This window comes from Chionomys nivalis, chromosome 21, assembly GCF_950005125.1.
Source record: "Chionomys nivalis chromosome 21, mChiNiv1.1, whole genome shotgun sequence".
NCBI classification, from domain to species: domain Eukaryota; kingdom Metazoa; phylum Chordata; class Mammalia; order Rodentia; family Cricetidae; genus Chionomys; species Chionomys nivalis.
The window spans coordinates 18267658-18284922 of NC_080106.1; the positions used below are offsets into that span (position 1 = coordinate 18267658).

At 46.9% G+C, this 17265-nt stretch overlaps 1 protein-coding gene across 1 annotated transcript in view; it reads left to right on the forward strand.

The window, feature by feature from the left end:
* The window catches only part of Zfhx3 (zinc finger homeobox 3), a 244580-nt gene that overhangs the window by 212110 nt on the left and 15205 nt on the right, over positions 1-17265 (forward strand). Inside the window, exons 6-8 of the mRNA XM_057753329.1 lie at positions 5254-5387; positions 5580-5780; positions 16035-16137. Of these exons, the coding sequence (XP_057609312.1) occupies positions 5254-5387; positions 5580-5780; positions 16035-16137 (438 nt within the window). The remainder of the gene's footprint in view (positions 1-5253; positions 5388-5579; positions 5781-16034; positions 16138-17265) is intronic.

Genomic DNA, 17265 nt, shown 5'->3' on the forward strand with positions numbered 1-17265 from the left:
TGTTTCCTGTGAGGATTCATGGAGATTTAAAGAATTTTCCTATGACCTAACTGCCAAAAGGGAAAAAACAAACAAACCTGCCTTAAACAGCAAAGTTTTTTTTTTAAAAAAAAAAAAAATTACCCCCTGCTGTTTTACACAGCATGGATCCAAATACCTACTTTTCATGGACAGCTGAATTTAAATGCTAAGTCATTTAATTATAATATTTAAAATAATGTAGCTACACAATAAACTTAGGAAATTAACCTAATGCTGTTACCTAAAAGAGATAATCACTTTCTATTTTTTCCCTCCAATTCTTATGGTTTATCTGTAACAGTAAAATGTACATTTCATCTTCTCTGAGCCGTACTTCTGATTTTTTTTCATAGCAATCATTTTAATATCTGTAATACACACAGGAATGGCGGTATAGTCACTTTGTTAGATTGTGCCCTATTGTATAATACCCAGTTTTTACTCGTTTGTTTCCTCATCCCCAGCCCACCCCCAGCCACTGCCCCTGGGCTTTATTTTTGACAGAGTCTGGCTAAGTTGCTCAGGCTGAAACCTACAAAGTCCTACTGCTTCCTCCTTTCAGGTAGCTATGCCTCCATGCCTGGCTTAATTGTTTCCCCTTCGTTTAATCATTCTTATAAGGACGGCGTCAGGCGGTTTCTGTTGTTGCTGTCCGTCAGCTGCTGATAGTGGAAGCCATGTTTCTGAGGTCCATCTGTTTCCTCCTCGTTGCCGTGACATCAGAGAAGACTAAGAGTGACCAGCCATTGATTTTTTTTTTTAAATGGTGTTTTCTATATTGTAACATCTTTTTCTAGAGTTTAAGATAGAATTTAGAGATGTCTTCAGAGCAGAGAACCATAGTCCTTTCTCTCCTGGTGGTCATACCGCCTCCTCTCCTCATGTTAATGGAGAACTGTTGGCTACATGCAGAAATTATACAAGGAGTTCTAACCTAGACTTGCTAGGGCTTGGATTTTATGTCTGAGGTCGAGTGAGGGAGGGGCTGGTGTCAGATCATCTTGGCCTGACTCTGAAGAGCAGTCTCCACACACCTTCCAGGTACATGCAGGAGACTGAGTGCATGCTAGTCCTCTCTCTCTCTCTCTCTCTCTCTCTCTCTCTCTCTCTCTCTCTCTCTCTCTCTCTCTCTCTCTCCTCCCCTCCCTTTCTTCTCTCTCTCTTTCTCTCTCCCTCCCTCCTTCCGTCCCTCCCTTTCTCCCTCCGTCCCTTCCTCCCTCCCTTCTTTTCTTTTAAATTAAGGACTTGGTGAGCTGGGGGGTCTAATGCCCACTTCTGAGCAGATTTTATTTAGTCATAATGTTAAGTTGTCCTGGGTAGAAAGAAGATAAGCTGAAAGTTTGTGTACCTGTGGGTATAATATTTCATATATAGCCAGACTATTGTGTTTCTGGGAAGAAAGAGGACTGAGGGAGCCCATTTGCCAATTTGATTTGATTTTTCAAACCCTTTGTAACAGCTCCGTGGCTCAAGGTGGCAGAAGAAGCTTTAGGATCCCAGAGCAGTTAGGGGTTTGTGGGGAGAGAAGGGCAGCAAAGATCCCCCCTACCACGCCAAGGGAAAGAATAGTAGCTTCAGATACCAGAGTTCTCACCTCTGCCCCCTCACCACACTTCCTGTGTTCCAGTTGAAGGAAGAGGATGGACTCTTTGGTCCTTCAAGGAAGCTGAGGTTGCCCTGGTGTTTGCTTTTCAGCTCTGAGAGACTGAGATGGGCTGGGTGGTCTCAGTCTCATTGCCCTTTCATTCGCACTGTTGAGCAGCCAGACAATCGTCTCTTCTCGTAGCGGGGTGGCAAGTGGTGGAGGCCTTTAGTGGGTCGGTCGTACCATTGTCCCATAGCAAACACACGGTGGGCAGAGATGGGCACCAGGAGTAGCACCTGTATCTTGGTTGCCTCTGCTGGAAGGAGATGCCCTTCTTCTAGCGGAAGTTCTAATGCCTTACCACTTAGGGATGGAGCTAAGCGTGCAGAGGATGACTTGGAACAACTAAGCTTTAAAAGTATTTTTAGGAATTCTTAGAATTTCTTATTCTTTAGAATTTTATACAATGTATTTGGATAATATTCACCTTCAACTCCTTCCTTTAGCCCCTTTAAGATCCAACTCCATCTCCCACCCCTCCCAACTTCATGTCCTATGTTATTATTTCACCTCATCATCGTCGTCATCATTGTCACCCCCATTCCCATTGACTCCAGTTTGTGCCGTCTGTGTACTTCTGGGTATGAGGCCAAAGCAAAACAGTATTTTCTGGACGTGATGGATCCACCGCAGCCATGAACACACAGCAGGTGTGGTTGCCGCCACGACGCCCGCTCAAGATGCAGCCAGTCAACATTCTAGTAGGGAGTGGGAAGAAGCTCATGAGCTCCCATCTCCAACTGAGAAGCTACGGGCCGCCAGTTTTCTCTAGCAGTGGGGATCGGGGGTCAGCCACCCTGCAGTGGATGGGCAGTAAGCCTGTAAAGAGCATATCATCGGTGGCTTCCGCTCACCGTCTGTAGCGTGTACTTGAAGAATAGTGTGAGGGGGGGTGAGGAACTTGCTCGTGGCCGAGGGAACTCTCGCAGCTGGGAAAGTGTTTGTGCTGGGGCTGTCACACTCCAGGGCCTGCTGGGGGCCAGGAGCTGGGAAATGGGCCGTGGGGGACTATGTTACAGCACCCAGTTCATCAGCAGCCAGTCCATCACATCAGATATCCAGCCGTCATGTATCACCTTTCAGCTGAAAACGAATAACTCCCATTAAGAGCAGAATGGGTTTGAAGTCGATCCGAGACAGATTAAAATACTGTTATGAATCTGTGCTGGGAGGAGGAAGGGGGAGGGTCTGTGTGTAATACGCCTGCCCTTGTACTTTTTAAATAATAGATGCCCCGCAAACTTCAGGAGACCAGGTTACCAAGATACCAGGGTTAAAGGGCACAAAATATACATTCTGGGAAGAGCCTCAACTTCCTGGAATATTTCTTGTATTTGGCAATTCAAAAAAAAATTTATGGCCTTATGATTTCTATGAATAAAATTTATTTTTTTAAGAATAATTTATTATTAAAGTATGCAGTTCAGTGGGCGAAGGCACTTGCCAACAAGCCTCACAACCCGAGTTCAAAATCCAGGTCCCCCATGTTGGAAGATGAGAACCAGCTCCGGCAAACTGCCCTCTGGTTTTCACATCACGCGTGCACATGATACAAGCATGTGCCACACACACACACACAATAAGTAAAGAAAATTTAATACAATACCTTCAGGTCCACAGCAGAAGTGGTTTCAAGGTCGAATATAAAGGGAAAATACATGTCAGATAACAGACAGAGTGAGACGAAATCTGTTTTACCATGGAGTACACCTTGGGCTTTCTAAAACAGTGACTTAATGCTGAGGCATATCGTTTGTAATGGCAGTGATGCACATTTTCAGTTTTTTATATAAAATTATTTCAAAGAGCTTGCAGATGGAAAGCATCGGCAGCCACAAGGCAGCCACTCACACAAGCTCTTGCCCAGACCCAGTCCGTACGCGGCTGTCAACGTCACAGTTGGAGCAGCCGTTCTGAAGCTGTGTGCAGGTGTAGGGGGGTGGGGTGGGCTTCACTTCCTACTTTTGCTGTCAATTGCATTTTATTTTCTTCGCTGCTACAGAAGGCTGAAAAATCCACAACAGAGTTAGAAATAGAAAGACGAGTAGCTTTATACCCTCCATGGCGATGAATGTGTCCTTTATCTGCATCCTGCCCTTCATTATCTAATATCTACCTTTTTTATGCTCCTTCCCACCTCACTCTGCACCTGCACGTACATCTGTTAACATATATTCATGTGAGAGAGAATGTAGAGCTTTGGTTTTGAGATTGGATGACTTTGCTTAATATTACACGGTCTAAATCCATCTATTTTCTTGTGAATTTTGTGAGTTCCTTTTTCTTTGGAGACGGGTCGCATCTCATTTTATATATGCACCTTATTTCCATTATCTATCCACCTGCTGATGGACAGCTAGTTGGTTCCATTCCCTTGCTGTAGTGAACAGCCAGCCATAGACACCAGGGTGCACACATCCCGTTGGTCAGGTATGGACTTCTCTGGGTGTGTGCCCAGGAACAACTAGCTGGGGCATACGGTAGTTCTACTTTTAGTTCTTTGAGGAATCTCAAGTTGATTTCTCTTTGAGGAACCTCATTTCCATAATGAATGTGTTAATTTATAACCCCACCACTGGTAAATATGGATTCCCATTTTCTGTTTTGTTTGGGGTTCGGTTTGGTTTTTGTTTTGTTTTTTTCGTACTGCTTTAAGCAACATTCTGGAAAAAGTGGAATTTCATATCCTTCGTTGGCAAGGAGGATTGGGATGAGCAAACCCAGCCACAGAGGAATCTCTGTTTGCTCTAGAGGAGCCCTTCTTCTCCCCATTCAACCTTGAGCCCAATTATGTCTTCACCAAGATCTCCTAGGTCCCTCTCTCTGCTTCCTGCAAATCTTTCTGCCAGCCTTTCTGTCCCTACTATGTGATAGTCAAGCCTTATGTGCCCCTCTGCATGTATTGTCTGGGGGTCTTGTTTTGGCGCTTAGCAGCGCAGGCAAGGGCAACACGGCTTGTAATGGTTTGTGAGCCAGAAGGGCACTGGCCTCTTTCCAGCCACTCTGAAGACCCTGAGCATCTGCAGAGCTGCTTCAGTCGCACCTCGGGGCCACGCCCTCGCTCGCTGCAGTCCTCAGTTACCTGCCCCCCAAGCAAACCGCTGAACCTGGATTGAAGTTTTAACGTGTTAATATGCAGCTGTCCACTAAGCCTGTGGCAATGTCGTGATCCCCAGAAGTGTGACCGTATAGTTGGGAGCTCATAGCTGTTCAGTTCTATGGTGTGTCTGGTACTCAGGCTGGTGAAGCATTTGGTGAGACTTCGCCACCTGTCCCTTTCTCCCCCAACCTCTTATAACGCGGCAAGCTGTGTTTAGATAGTAGGACGTTGGAAGAGACCGAATTTAGACCAGCCTGACACCAGGGCCCTTTACTGAAGTTCTTTCCTTCTCTGTTCAACGTTGAGTTGTTAAGGGAGTAACAGGAATTCACAGGGTAGGGTGGGGGTGGGACGGGGAGAAACACACAGGGCTTTCCCAGCATGCATGGTAAGCCATCCTTCCTGTGCTGTCCCAGAGTACAGCACAAAGCCCCCTCCAGACGACCTGCTCTGGCTACGGTATTGCATCTTCTATTTTTTCTTTTAGCGCCGTCCAGTCAGGCAGAGAAGGAGTTGACAGAGTCTCCTGCAACCTCCAAGCGCATCTCCTTCCCAGGTAGCTCCGAGACTCCACCCTCTTCGAAGAGGCCAAAAACATCAGAAGAGGTCAAACCAGAACAGGTGAGGCCAGAGGGGTCTGCCGTCATGGGGGAGGTGCTGTGTGGGGTGCCGTAGATGTTGATGGGAGTGAATGCTGTTTGGGTGTGGTTATTTTAGATGTTGGTGGGAATGAATTTCATGGTACTTGGGGAAGGGCCAGACACCGTTCTGGGAGGGAACAGAGGATTCGGTCTGAGTGGTATGTCCCCACAGATGTACCAATGTCCCTACTGCAAGTACAGCAACGCTGACGTGAACCGGCTGCGGGTGCACGCCATGACGCAGCACTCGGTGCAGCCCATGCTCCGCTGTCCCCTGTGCCAAGACATGCTCAACAACAAGATCCACCTCCAGCTGCACCTCACCCACCTCCACAGTGTGGCCCCCGACTGCGTGGAGAAGCTCATTATGACGGTAAGGCGGCCTGTGCTTCTCCTTCCTTCAGAGGTCAAAAGCCAGGCAGTCACGTGAGCAAGATCTGCCTGTTGGCCAAGAAAGCCAGGGTGAGGGAATTGTTCCAGTTCCGTGACCAAGGTTTTGCTGTTCTCATCTTGCACTTGGTGTAAGTGTGGCAGGGTTGTGGCCCCGATTCAAGAGGTCATTGTTCAGTCTCCAGGTCTTTATTGCACGGTCTGGGGTCTATCTGGCTCCCCCATTCATTATAACCTTTTTCATCCTCATAGCCAACCCTATTTGAAGAATTTTGACACATTCTCATGAACAGATGGGGAAACTGAGTCTTAACAAAGTCACTCAACCCCGTGTGTCACTTGTCAGCTGAGATTCAAACCCACGTGTTTCACTTCTGGGTATGACACTGGAGTGTGGGATCTTCTCAAGTTGTTCTCAGAGAAGGAAAATCATCCATTTGGGTATGACATGACATGCTGGTTCATGAGTGCAGGCTTTACATCTGGACATGGTACTGTTGTGCCCGCGTGCATTGAAAGGCCCTCATAGACATGGCCGAAAGATCAGTACCGACCATAGCGTGAAAACTTCAAAACACTGTACCTGGTAGCAATGTCATACTTTCAGCTACTCTAGGACAGCTAGGAAAGTCCCTTCTGGTCACGTGGGAGAAACAGCAGAGCTTATCCTCACCTCTAAACGAGCATTGGTCCAGCAGTGGGAGAACAAGCCGACACAATTGATGAATCATGTGGGAATTCCCAGAGAGGTAGTCCATTCTGAGTCCCGTGTAGAACGGGCGGGTTGCAGGCCCATCACTTTGAGGGCATCTCCAATTGCATTTGGTTATGTAAAATCAATGAGCCGTGTTGTGTAAGGATGTTTAGTCGTGATGATTGACATGCCAAGAGAATGGGAAACAACCAATGGAAAACTCTAAAGTAGCGTAGGCTGAGCCGCCGTCCAGAGAGCTTTCAAGAGTGAATTTATTTTACATGGGCATTTTCAGATAGGCTGGCAAATCCCGGAGAAAGATTCTCTGTAAGTGGATTGGGTCTTCCTCCTGGGTAGGGGAGGGTTTCTGCATGGCAGGTTTCCCAGGCAATTCCCACCAGCTGTGGAAATAAGAAGGGTTTTTCCCAGGCCTCATCTCACTTTCTGCGTGCCTAGAACCCTGGAAACTGAAGGAACAAGAAGAGGCATGGGAAATAATCATTCTCTTTACTTAGCTACATTTTTCTTCTGCTTGGACGGTTGCTTTTGTTGTATAATAGGAATCTAGTATAGCAGCTATGGACCTGAAGTAATCTCCATGCCTCGCATACATTAGATAGTAAAATACAGTTTTTCCTCCCTCCACTATGTAAGTTGTATTCCAGATATCCAGTGTTGGTCATGTTCGTGTGTTTATTTATTTATTTTGGTGTTTCAAGGCAGGGTTTCTCTGTGTAGACCTGGGTATCCTAGAACTCACTTTGTAGACCAGGCTGGCCTCGAGCTCACAGAGATCCGTCTGCCTCTGCCTCTGGAGTGCTGGGATTAAAGGTGTGCACCACCACCGGCCAGCTTAGGTGGTCCTGTTTCATAACAGAACCAGAAAAGCAAATTTTAAGTGGTAATTTTCATGATTGCTATGAATCTTTGCCAGTGGAATCTTCAAGGGCAGTTGTTACTGCTGTGTTGCTTGGGTCCCAGTCTCTCAGGTAGTTCTAGACGTTACCCACTAAATAGCACTTTGTCGAGAAGTGATTTTCGGCCTTTTAAAGAGCAATGAAAACAAGCCTACAGCCACCCCAGTCTGCTCTGTGCACACTAAAATTCAATAAACCCTATTACGGGCCCTCCTGATCGCAGTGAGCAGATGGCTACAAGAGCATGCATGACAGCGCCAGGGAATGGGCGATACCCCAGGAGAAGTAGCTGCCTGGCTTGTTCTTGAACCCCCATTGGTGAGATTGTGTAGGAGAAACCACTGCCTCAAACCCTATGCTTTGCACAGAAAACCCACGTGCCTCATCTTTACAAAGACAATAGAGATGTTTTCTAGATGTTTCTGAGAAGTGTGCAAATTATGGGAAGCGTGCTGGTTCCAGGAAATGAGTTTGCTGGTATCGGTGGGTAATAGATTGTGAAGGGAAGTTGAAAGTCGTAGGATGCACGAGAGATGCGAGTGTCTAAGTGCCTCCCTCCACTTCAAAGCACAGTGTGGGGGTGCTTTAATGTGCCGCTGTCTGCCTGGGAAGTTGGAGTCGTGCCGTGGCTGTCCCAGGGACCGGTTCTTCCGATCGTGAGGATGGTTTCACAAGTGATGTTTCCTTCTCCATCCCGAGCAGATGAGCCATGAGGGCTAGGGAGGGTCTGCAGCCACTCTCTAGGGTGAACCCAGAATCCTCGTTGATGACTAGGCTCCTAGTCTTGGCCTGGTGCCAGAGCTGTTCTTGTGAAAAGTTTGGTGTTAGAACAGAATTTGCAGTCGTTCCTCAACTAAGTGATGCTAATGAACCTGTGGCTGCAAATCCTGTCCCCGAAGGGTATTTTACAGTAATTTTATTAGAAAATTGGCCCTGGGAAAGTATTGGTTAGGCTTCCTGACAAGTTTATCTGTTTGGCACTCAGAAAGCAGTGTGATGAGGGTGTCTCTTCACCAAGTCAGCCTCCTGGGTTTCCCCGTGAAGGGGTAGCCAGCGTGTCTGCTCACTCAGCCTCCAAGAGGAGGAAGTCGTGTCGTGTCCCTCTGATCCTGGACGGCAAGGCAAACGGCAGTGAGCAGAGCAGCTCGGTCAGGCAGCTTTGGCTGCAGAATAGGAAATGCTGGCAAAGGCTCCCAGATACACCATCTCCCGGTGGATGCAGGACACAACCAGGGTATCTGAAGCTAGGCGTTCTGAAGAATTTTTATTCAGCGTCTCGGTCTAAAGTCCCAGGAAGTGGCTTGTATTGGGCTTCAGTCCATCTGAGAGTAAATTGTGCCCTGGGAAATGCAGGTAGATGACTTTGTGCGCAGTGTCTTTCCGTCCCGTTGTAAGTGGAGAGTGTTTTGAGGAGGCTTCATTTAATAATACCTTATCAGACAGCTTTCAGGAACCTGCAGTGTCTAATATGTCTGTTGCTATGGTAACAGCTGCTTGCTTATGCTCTGCATCTCATATCTATGTCTTCCATGGGTCCCCTTCTTTTTACTGATGAGGGGGCTTGAAAAATGCTCTCTGCTGGCAAGGTTTGCAGCCCCGGCCCTCCACTGTGGAAGCCGCACCCACAGCCCCTCACTTCTGCGTGGCCTGATGGAAACAGCCCAAAGAGGATCTTTTTTACTGAGGAGAGGAGGGGATCTCTCCAGCTGCAGGGCGATGAGACAAGGGCCCCTCAGCATTTGGCTGGGCAATCCCCAACCCCATGTTGATTTCAAGAAACCAGGTCTTATTCCCAGACCCGCCGAGGCTTCAGATTGAGGGAAACCGTGGCACTTCTATCCTGTCCCTGTATTTTCTTCCTTCTTTGGGGGTGGGGGAGGATGAGCACCTAGGGACACATGTTTCTTGGTCCTAAATAAGAATGGGAAAGACCACCCACCATGCATTTCAATACTCTTAAATCATTCTAATTGATCAGTGTCTTCTAAGTGACAGGACATAGCCCTGGGATCCTAGATCATTAATACGGGGACATTTTCTTTGTTCCTTAATCACTTAACAAAATGGGACCTCACAGCTGCAGTGAGGCTGAGCCAGGAACACCTTTTCCTGTAGCCCTCCCTCTTCCTCCTCTTTCCTGGTCCACCATTATTCCATGTTTTATACACGCCCAGATGTCCCTCCTGTGTTTCTGGCCCTGCCTTGCCTGGGGTTTTCTCTCAGCCTCTCTTCCGGGGACAATAGTTTTGTCTCCTGTGATCTTTAAACAGCATCTCTGACTCTCTCCACTCCGTCCATGTGGGGATCTCAGGGACAGGCGTCCCCCTCCCCCACAAGGGGGCTCTTCTGCTCCCCCTGGCCCTGGGGCTCTCACACCCACCAGTGTATCATCTCTTTCACTTTGTCTCCATCTCAGAGGAAGGTAATGAAAATAATCGGGCTTCATTAATTCCAAGCCCTGTGAGATGATAGCCATTTGGAGCCTGTTTGCCAATTAGATGGTCTAAATTAGAAGTGACCTTGGTATATTGCCACTGCCTGCCTCTCGGGGTCTAATGAAGCTATGCTCTCCGATTCTTCCTTCCCCAGCTCTCTCGTCTGTGTGCACACACATGCACGTGTATAACGGTTTGTGTTTCTTGTCTCTCTTCCCCCCGTCTTAGCAGTCTTTCTCATTCTCAGTTTTTAAACTCGGGTTCTGGTCTATGTTTTTATTCTGGTCTGCATAAATGTTAGTGTAACCTACAGTTTTGTTTGTGTGTGTATGTGTAGATTTTAGGCATTATAAATAACTATATAAACAGCCATGTAGGAGCCATTTTGGAAAGGAAACAGGTGGGGAGGAGGTGGAGGGGTTGGCCAGCGAATTCAGAGGTACAGGTGGGCAGGAGAGTGCACCCCCAGTGTCCTCTGGCACAGTAGGCCCGTGGCCATCCACAGCAGTAGATATTTCAAATAGAAACCTTTCAATGCTTCCTGAAGAAATGATAAATATTTGAGGAGATGAATATGCCAAGACCCTCATTTGATCAGTACAGAGTATATGTTTTGAAACTTCATGTTGAGCCCCATACATTTGTACAGTTGTATATGTCAAACTGTTTTGAGAGTAGGCCAGGTGGTACACATCATTACCATGTCAGCACTCAGGCAGGAGGATTATGAGCTGGAGGCTTGCCTTGGACCATGTATGACATTCTGTATCTTAAAACAATAAAAGTTAAAAGTATGCTATTAATATTATTTTTAAGACGATCCATAGACAAGGTCCCATAGAGACTGTGCTGCCGTGTCTCACCTGCAGTGAGAAGGAAGTAAGGAAGGGGGCGCTCTCAGGCTCTGCTCTGAGTGGGGCCCAGGGTTGCTGGCTGCAAATGGCTGGTAGGCCGGGTGGGGTCTACGCAGGGCAGAAGAGAGCCGGTACCTGCCTTCCCTCACCAGTTGGCAACTTCATCCAACCCTAATTGGAGGTCGGCGCTGAAAGCCGGTGCCGAAAGCAGTGAAGTTTTAAGCTCATGCCTAGTGTTCTGAGACAGAGCCTGTACTTCATTGACCAGGACGTAGATCAGTCCAAGCCTCAGGAGATTTATCGTAAGGCTTCCTGTCTTCTGCCCTCTGCAGTGTTGGTCTCTACTGAAGAGTAAGACTTCCCTGGAAATCTAGGTCTTGGCAAATCTACCTGTCACATGGGTAGCTAGCCTTTAAGAGGATGCTCTCTCAGTGAAGACTGGCGCCAGGTTCCTCAGGGTTTCTGAGACGATAGCTCTAGGTTCAGCGTATGGAAGGTGTTGATTATATTGATCTAACTTAGGCTGCCTTTTCTTGAGGTAGTCTTTGTTGTAAAGAGGTCTCTTGTTTGTTTCCCGGCTGCCCGGCAGCTCAGACCCAAAATAATCACACAGAAACTGTATTATTTAAAACACTGCTTGGCCTGTTATCTCTAGCTTCTTATTGGCTAGCTCTTATTAATTTAACCCATTTCTATTAATCTGTGTATCACCACAAGGCTGTGGCTGACCAGGTAAAGTTCGGGTATCTGTCTCTGGTGGAGCTACATGACTTCTCTCTGACTCCACCTCCTTTCTCCCAGAATTCAGTTTAGTTTTCCCTGCCTACCGCTATTCTGCTCTGTGAAGGGCCAAGACAGTTTCTTTATTAACCAGTGGTATTCATAACATACAGAGAGGAATCTCACATCAAGCCTTAACAGATTGATGGATTTCTTACTATGTAGACCTTCAACACCCATGACCTGCAGGCTGGTGAATCTGACTGCAGTTTTCCCAAAGAAATGACAAACAGAGCAATCTCCTCAAACCGTGGTGGGGACCAGAACTCCTAAGACCCTGGGTATACAGGATGCATCCTTGGTTCTTTGGGGTCCACTCACCACACAGAATCTTGAAAGGGATTTATTTACAATCCAAAATACTGAACTAGGAAGAGCTTAGACATAGGTATAGTCACGAATCCACGTCACCATTTCTAGTTGGCCAAGAGAGGTTCACCTGAGTCCATAGATTTTCCCATTAGGGAACCTTTGATTCCTTGAAATTGTGTGAGGTATTCTGTGTTCACAAAGTTTTTCCTGGAGGCTACAATTTTCACTGGACGTCCTGAGAGATTGAGGTCTCCCAGGCGACTCTGGGTGGTGCACTCCTTGGGAGGAGGAACCCTGTCTTGCCACTGCATCTCGCCGGCATAAGCAGAGATTCTGCCCGGTGGCTGGTGAGTGGAAGGCAAATGCACAACCAGAGTCAGCCAAGGCTAGAGACTGCCTTGGAATTGCTTCTTGGCTTGATGTGACACCCTTTGGTTTCTGCTGTTACATGAGAGGGAGGATTGAACTTTAGCCTTGGAGTTGGACGCCCCATTTCTCTTTTCAGCCATTATGCCTGTTCACTTGTTAGGGAAATTTTAAAGCCTCTGCTTTCAGATTTTCAGTACCTACTTCTCAGCCACGGTTTCTCCCAGCATTCCCTTCACCTCAGCATATTCTGGAATATACCTAATTTGGCCCAGAAGAGATGGGAAGAAAGCAGAGGGTCATGGCCCAAGCCAATCTTTCGGGGATTTTTTTTTTCCCCTAACCAGAAGAACTCTATCTTAATATTGAGTCTGAGCAACTTATGGGAGGGAGACTTTATTCCAACTATGACTCCATCATGGCGGGGAGGCATGACAGCGGGCACGGGAAGCTGAGGGGTCACAACCACAAACATGAGTGGGGGAGGGAATAAGGGAGAGAGAACAGAAGTGGGGTAAAGCAATAAATCCTTTAAGCCCACCCCTAGTGATGCACTTCTCCCAGCAAGACTGCACCTTCTCAGCCTCCAAACAGCGCCAGTAACTAGAGACCGAGTGTTCAAATATGTCTGCCTACAGGAGACTTTTCTCATTCAAACCACCGCAAAATGGTCATCAGGAAAAAAGTCAGTCCTATGTGCCTAGGTATCGGAGCTGATTGTTGTACCGGCCGTATTTGGAGGTATGGATGGGTCTGAAGGACAGGCACTTGAGGAGAAGGGGTGGCAGAGAGCAAGATGAGATGTATTTATGTGTGGCCTGCAGAAAAGTCGGTGGTGGGGTCCAGTTATTGGAGAGTCTCAGAGATCTGGCCATGTGTAGAATGGCCGCTGCACTTGGGCCATGGCGAGGTTTGACCCGCTGTACATCCAATGCTTTGATGCACCCGCTGGGAGAGAAAGCCTTCCTAGATCTTCACTAGGCATAGTTGAGGGACTGAGGTACTAGGCCCACAGAGACTGTGGCTGTGACCTTCTGAACCTTCCATGCGGTCCAGGAGCCAAATATGATTGGAAAACATTGGCGACCAAGGTGAGCATTGAGGGATGCAAAGCTCTGGAAACTGAGAGGAGGAGGAAGAGACACAGGCCCGGAAATACTAACATTTGGGAACTGATGGGGGCCCACGGGTGATCTACACAGTGAGGCAGCTTCCTCATCAACCTTGGTTCAGACGCACGCGCGTGCACACACACACACAGACCCTTAGTTCCCTTCAGGGATCTTCCTCTTTGCGTCCTGGGGATTCCTTGCCTATTAAATTTTATATGCCGCCTCCCCAGGACAGGTTAGGCATAGTGCAGACGAGACAAGGCGTGTAGATAAAAGTCACTCCTTAAACACACATGGGGCAGGAGTTCCAGGTTTGGAGGCCAGATTAAGATGCGGAGGAGCACGTGAGGTTGATGATTATATTTCGGGGAGAGTTAATTGATGGAAGGTGAAGGCAGACAAAGAACCGCTGCTTACTGCCTTCTTGAATCCCAATCAGGAATTATGATTAAAGTCGCAGCGAGACAACAGAGGGCTGATGAATTGGTGTCTTTTTTTTTCCCCCTTTTTTTGCCGTCATTCACACTTGATTGACTTCAACCTTTCAAGTGCAAAAGTCTCTCTTTTCCATTATTATTCATAGCCATCTGAGTTTTTCTAATTAAAGTGTATGAAAACAATTACTGATCCGTCGTACTGAGTCTGCGAGAGGGGTTGTCTGCCTTACTGTAATGCCTATAAAAAGCCCACGGTTTTCTATAATGATGTGCAGCTGAGGTGTTAGATAATTTTATTCTTTTTTACTCTGTAGGGCTTTTTTTTTTTATTTCTCATGATTCATTTTTCATATTTCCTAAAGATCACCAAAAAGGACTGATCCTGCAGCTACAACTGAGAAAAAAGGTGGGGGGGGCTCTTTTTCCCCCCCTTTCTCCCCCTCTTACCCCCAACCTCGTGCTCTCCCTTGGCTGAAGACGATAAATTAATCGGTGACCTTTCACTCCTTGGATTCCCGCTGGACTCCCCGACCACACTGGTCAGAAATGCTTTCTATTAAAAAGAAAATAGATGGAACGAGTTTGGCAGTCTCCACTCCACCCTGGACCACGCAGCAGCAGCTCGCTCTAAGCAGGTGCCGCAGGCGTGTGTGCAGCGCAGCTGTCTGGGGGTTGGGCCTATGCCCCTCCCATTCACCTGCCATACACCTGCTCTTCCTAGCACCAGGCTTCTCAGGACCCGTCCTTCTCTGGTTCACCTGTTGCTTAAGGGGCTGAAGAAAACTGTTACACACCTAAATGTGACCTCTCTTTGGTTAGTGGTCACAGTTGTTTGGGTCTCCTCTACTTGTAGAGCCTTGCTGACACTAGAGAACATGCCAGCTGCTATTTGAAAAAGGCTGGGATCTTACAGTCATTAAAATATCTTTTAAATATTAATTTTAATCAAAACTCTAAGGGAAATTATTCTTGCAGCAAAGCTTTGTCTGATTGGTACAGCAGGGCCTCCAGGTAGGGCCTGTTACCATGTACTTCTCCCCCAGTTGTCAAGTTAAAGACCGTTTATAATTCATTTGGAATTGTTATTGCTGCTGGATTTTCCTGCCTCGTGGCAGGCAAAGAAAGCATACTCTTATTTTCCCCCCTTTTAGTCTTGAGAATGTCACAAGTGTATACAATGAGATATGATCATATCCCCTTTTTGGTCCTCCAGCACACCATCCATGTCCTCACTTCGCACGCCCCCTCCCCGATGAGGTAGGTGATCTACAGGACCCACCTCAGACTGAGCTACTGGGAAAGGGAGAATCATTTGATTGTTTTTTTTTTTTTTTTTTTTTTTTGAGGACGTGGCCTCTGGTGGGTTGTGCATGCAACTTAGCGAGATTGTTGCTTTTTAGACGGAGTGCCCTTATTCCTTTCCCTGGGTACTGAAGGCCTGTGATAAGTTGTTGGGACTGGCTTCTGGCCACACAGCAGGGAGGCAGAGAAAAAAGTCTGAGGATCTGACCTAAAATGTAGCTACTTAGATCAGGGCTAATTATGGAAATGCTCCATTAGGGGCTAACAGCCCAGTCTCAAGGTCAGGGAGGGTGCCCTGTTGTAGAGCGCTGTGCAGAATTAGCTGGATGGCTGGGATCATGGGTACAGGTTCCCACTGATGTTGTGGACCTTAGGCACAAAGGCTCTGGATGATAATTCTGACTTCAGTGAGTTACAGAGAGTGCTTGTTTGTACGTGCTCTTGGCTTGTAAAGAGTTGTGGTGTTTCCTGGAAGATCTGCCAGTGTGTCTGCATGTCCTAGCTTCCTCCCTTTGTTCTCTCTCCTTACCCTTTCCTTCACTCTGCCTCCCCTCCTCTCCTTGCCTGAATACATTTGAAAACAGTGCTACAATGCTCCCTGCTTCAAGATTACCATGTACTTTACCAGGTATGATTTAATTAGGGCCCTTATTATGTTTTCAGCAGCTTAAGGTGGGCCTTTCAACTTATCTACCTAATTGGTTGCACAAGAAGTTTCACAGCCCATGACAAAACATTGTCAGTGATCAAAGTCAAAATTCTGCATAAAAGAAAAATATTAATAATAAGATTATTCTTCAAGTGTGCACTGCTAATTATGTCCAGAATGTAACCGTAGAAACACTTTTGACTGATGGGAGCTCTGTCTAATAAACATGAATCTTCACTGAGCTATGAAAAGTGACACCGCCAGCTTAACACTGGTGAAGGCTAATTTTGCTTATTAAATAATTTTTAAACCTTTCGTATTTTGTGTCCGTTCCCTCCACGATCTGACTCCTCTTGTTTCTCTGCTTCTCCCTCCTCAGGTGACCACTCCTGAGATGGTGATGCCCAGCAGCATGTTCCTCCCTGCAGCTGTTCCAGACCGAGACGGGAATTCCAGTTTGGAAGAGGCGGGAAAGCCACCTGGTTAGCGTCATTCATCTTTATTCCTGCAGATTGAAGCAAGATAAATTCTTGGGCCAAAATTTTTATGGGGCAAGGGACTAGGGATTCTTTAGAATGGATTCTGGGTGAGCGGGGCTGAGGGGCTCCATCACCAAAACCTGTACATTTTAGGTCTTAGCGTGTGTCCTGTAGACAGTTTGTTCACATGGTTTAACGATAAAGGACTGCCTGAGATCTCGTGGGATACTGATATGGGACGTAGGTCCCCACAGAGTGCTCAGTTAAGGACCAAGTCTTTAGATACCTGCTGTTCAAAGATCTTAAGGTTCCTTTGTTGTCTTTCTTGCTACCTTTGCGTAGCATTCTTGGAGTCTTCTGGAACTGCCTTTTTGTAAACGTAGCATTTGGAAGGACGGTGGCCACGGACGTGTCTCCTGCAGTTGTCATGGCCACAGAGTGGTTCTTAGGTCTCCGCGAAGCTCTCCTGAGTCTTGAACACACATACTCTCAAGGACATCTAAGGCGGACAGTGCAGATGCCTGGCCTTCGTCCTTGTGATGTGTCCAGGTGACCTGGGAAGAGCCAGAGCACTTATGGATATGATGATCTCGTTGTTTTTTTGCAGGGGAGGGAAGTAATGCATTTTAGTCATTGGGAATCCTTACTGCTTACCGAATAGAGCTGACATTCTAAAGCCACACTAATACTTACCTGCTAGCAAGGACCGGGAAACAGCGATGCCACAAAAAAAAAAAAAAAAAAAAAAAAAAAAGTCACGTTAAACATGAAACTAACTGCCCTTAAGAGACCCCAAAATGTGTTAGCTTCCTCACGACTTGGGACAGCACTAGTGTAGGTGATAGCAGATCTATCTAATGTGCTAAATTTTTATAACAAAAAAACAGTGACCATAAAGGATGCCGTTAAGATCACAGTAACTTTCAAACTGCCTTTTGGGAAACTGAGGTCTCTGAGTCAACTAAATACCATTTAGAAGGTCCGTGTCATGACTCAGACATAGTATGAACCGAACCTATTTATACCCTCCTGTTCACCTCTGTTCGCGCACCCTGTTTATGTGTGCATTCTAGAATCTGGCCCTGTCGAGAGATGCTGGCACCCGGTCAAGTGTTTCCTGTATTCATAAAG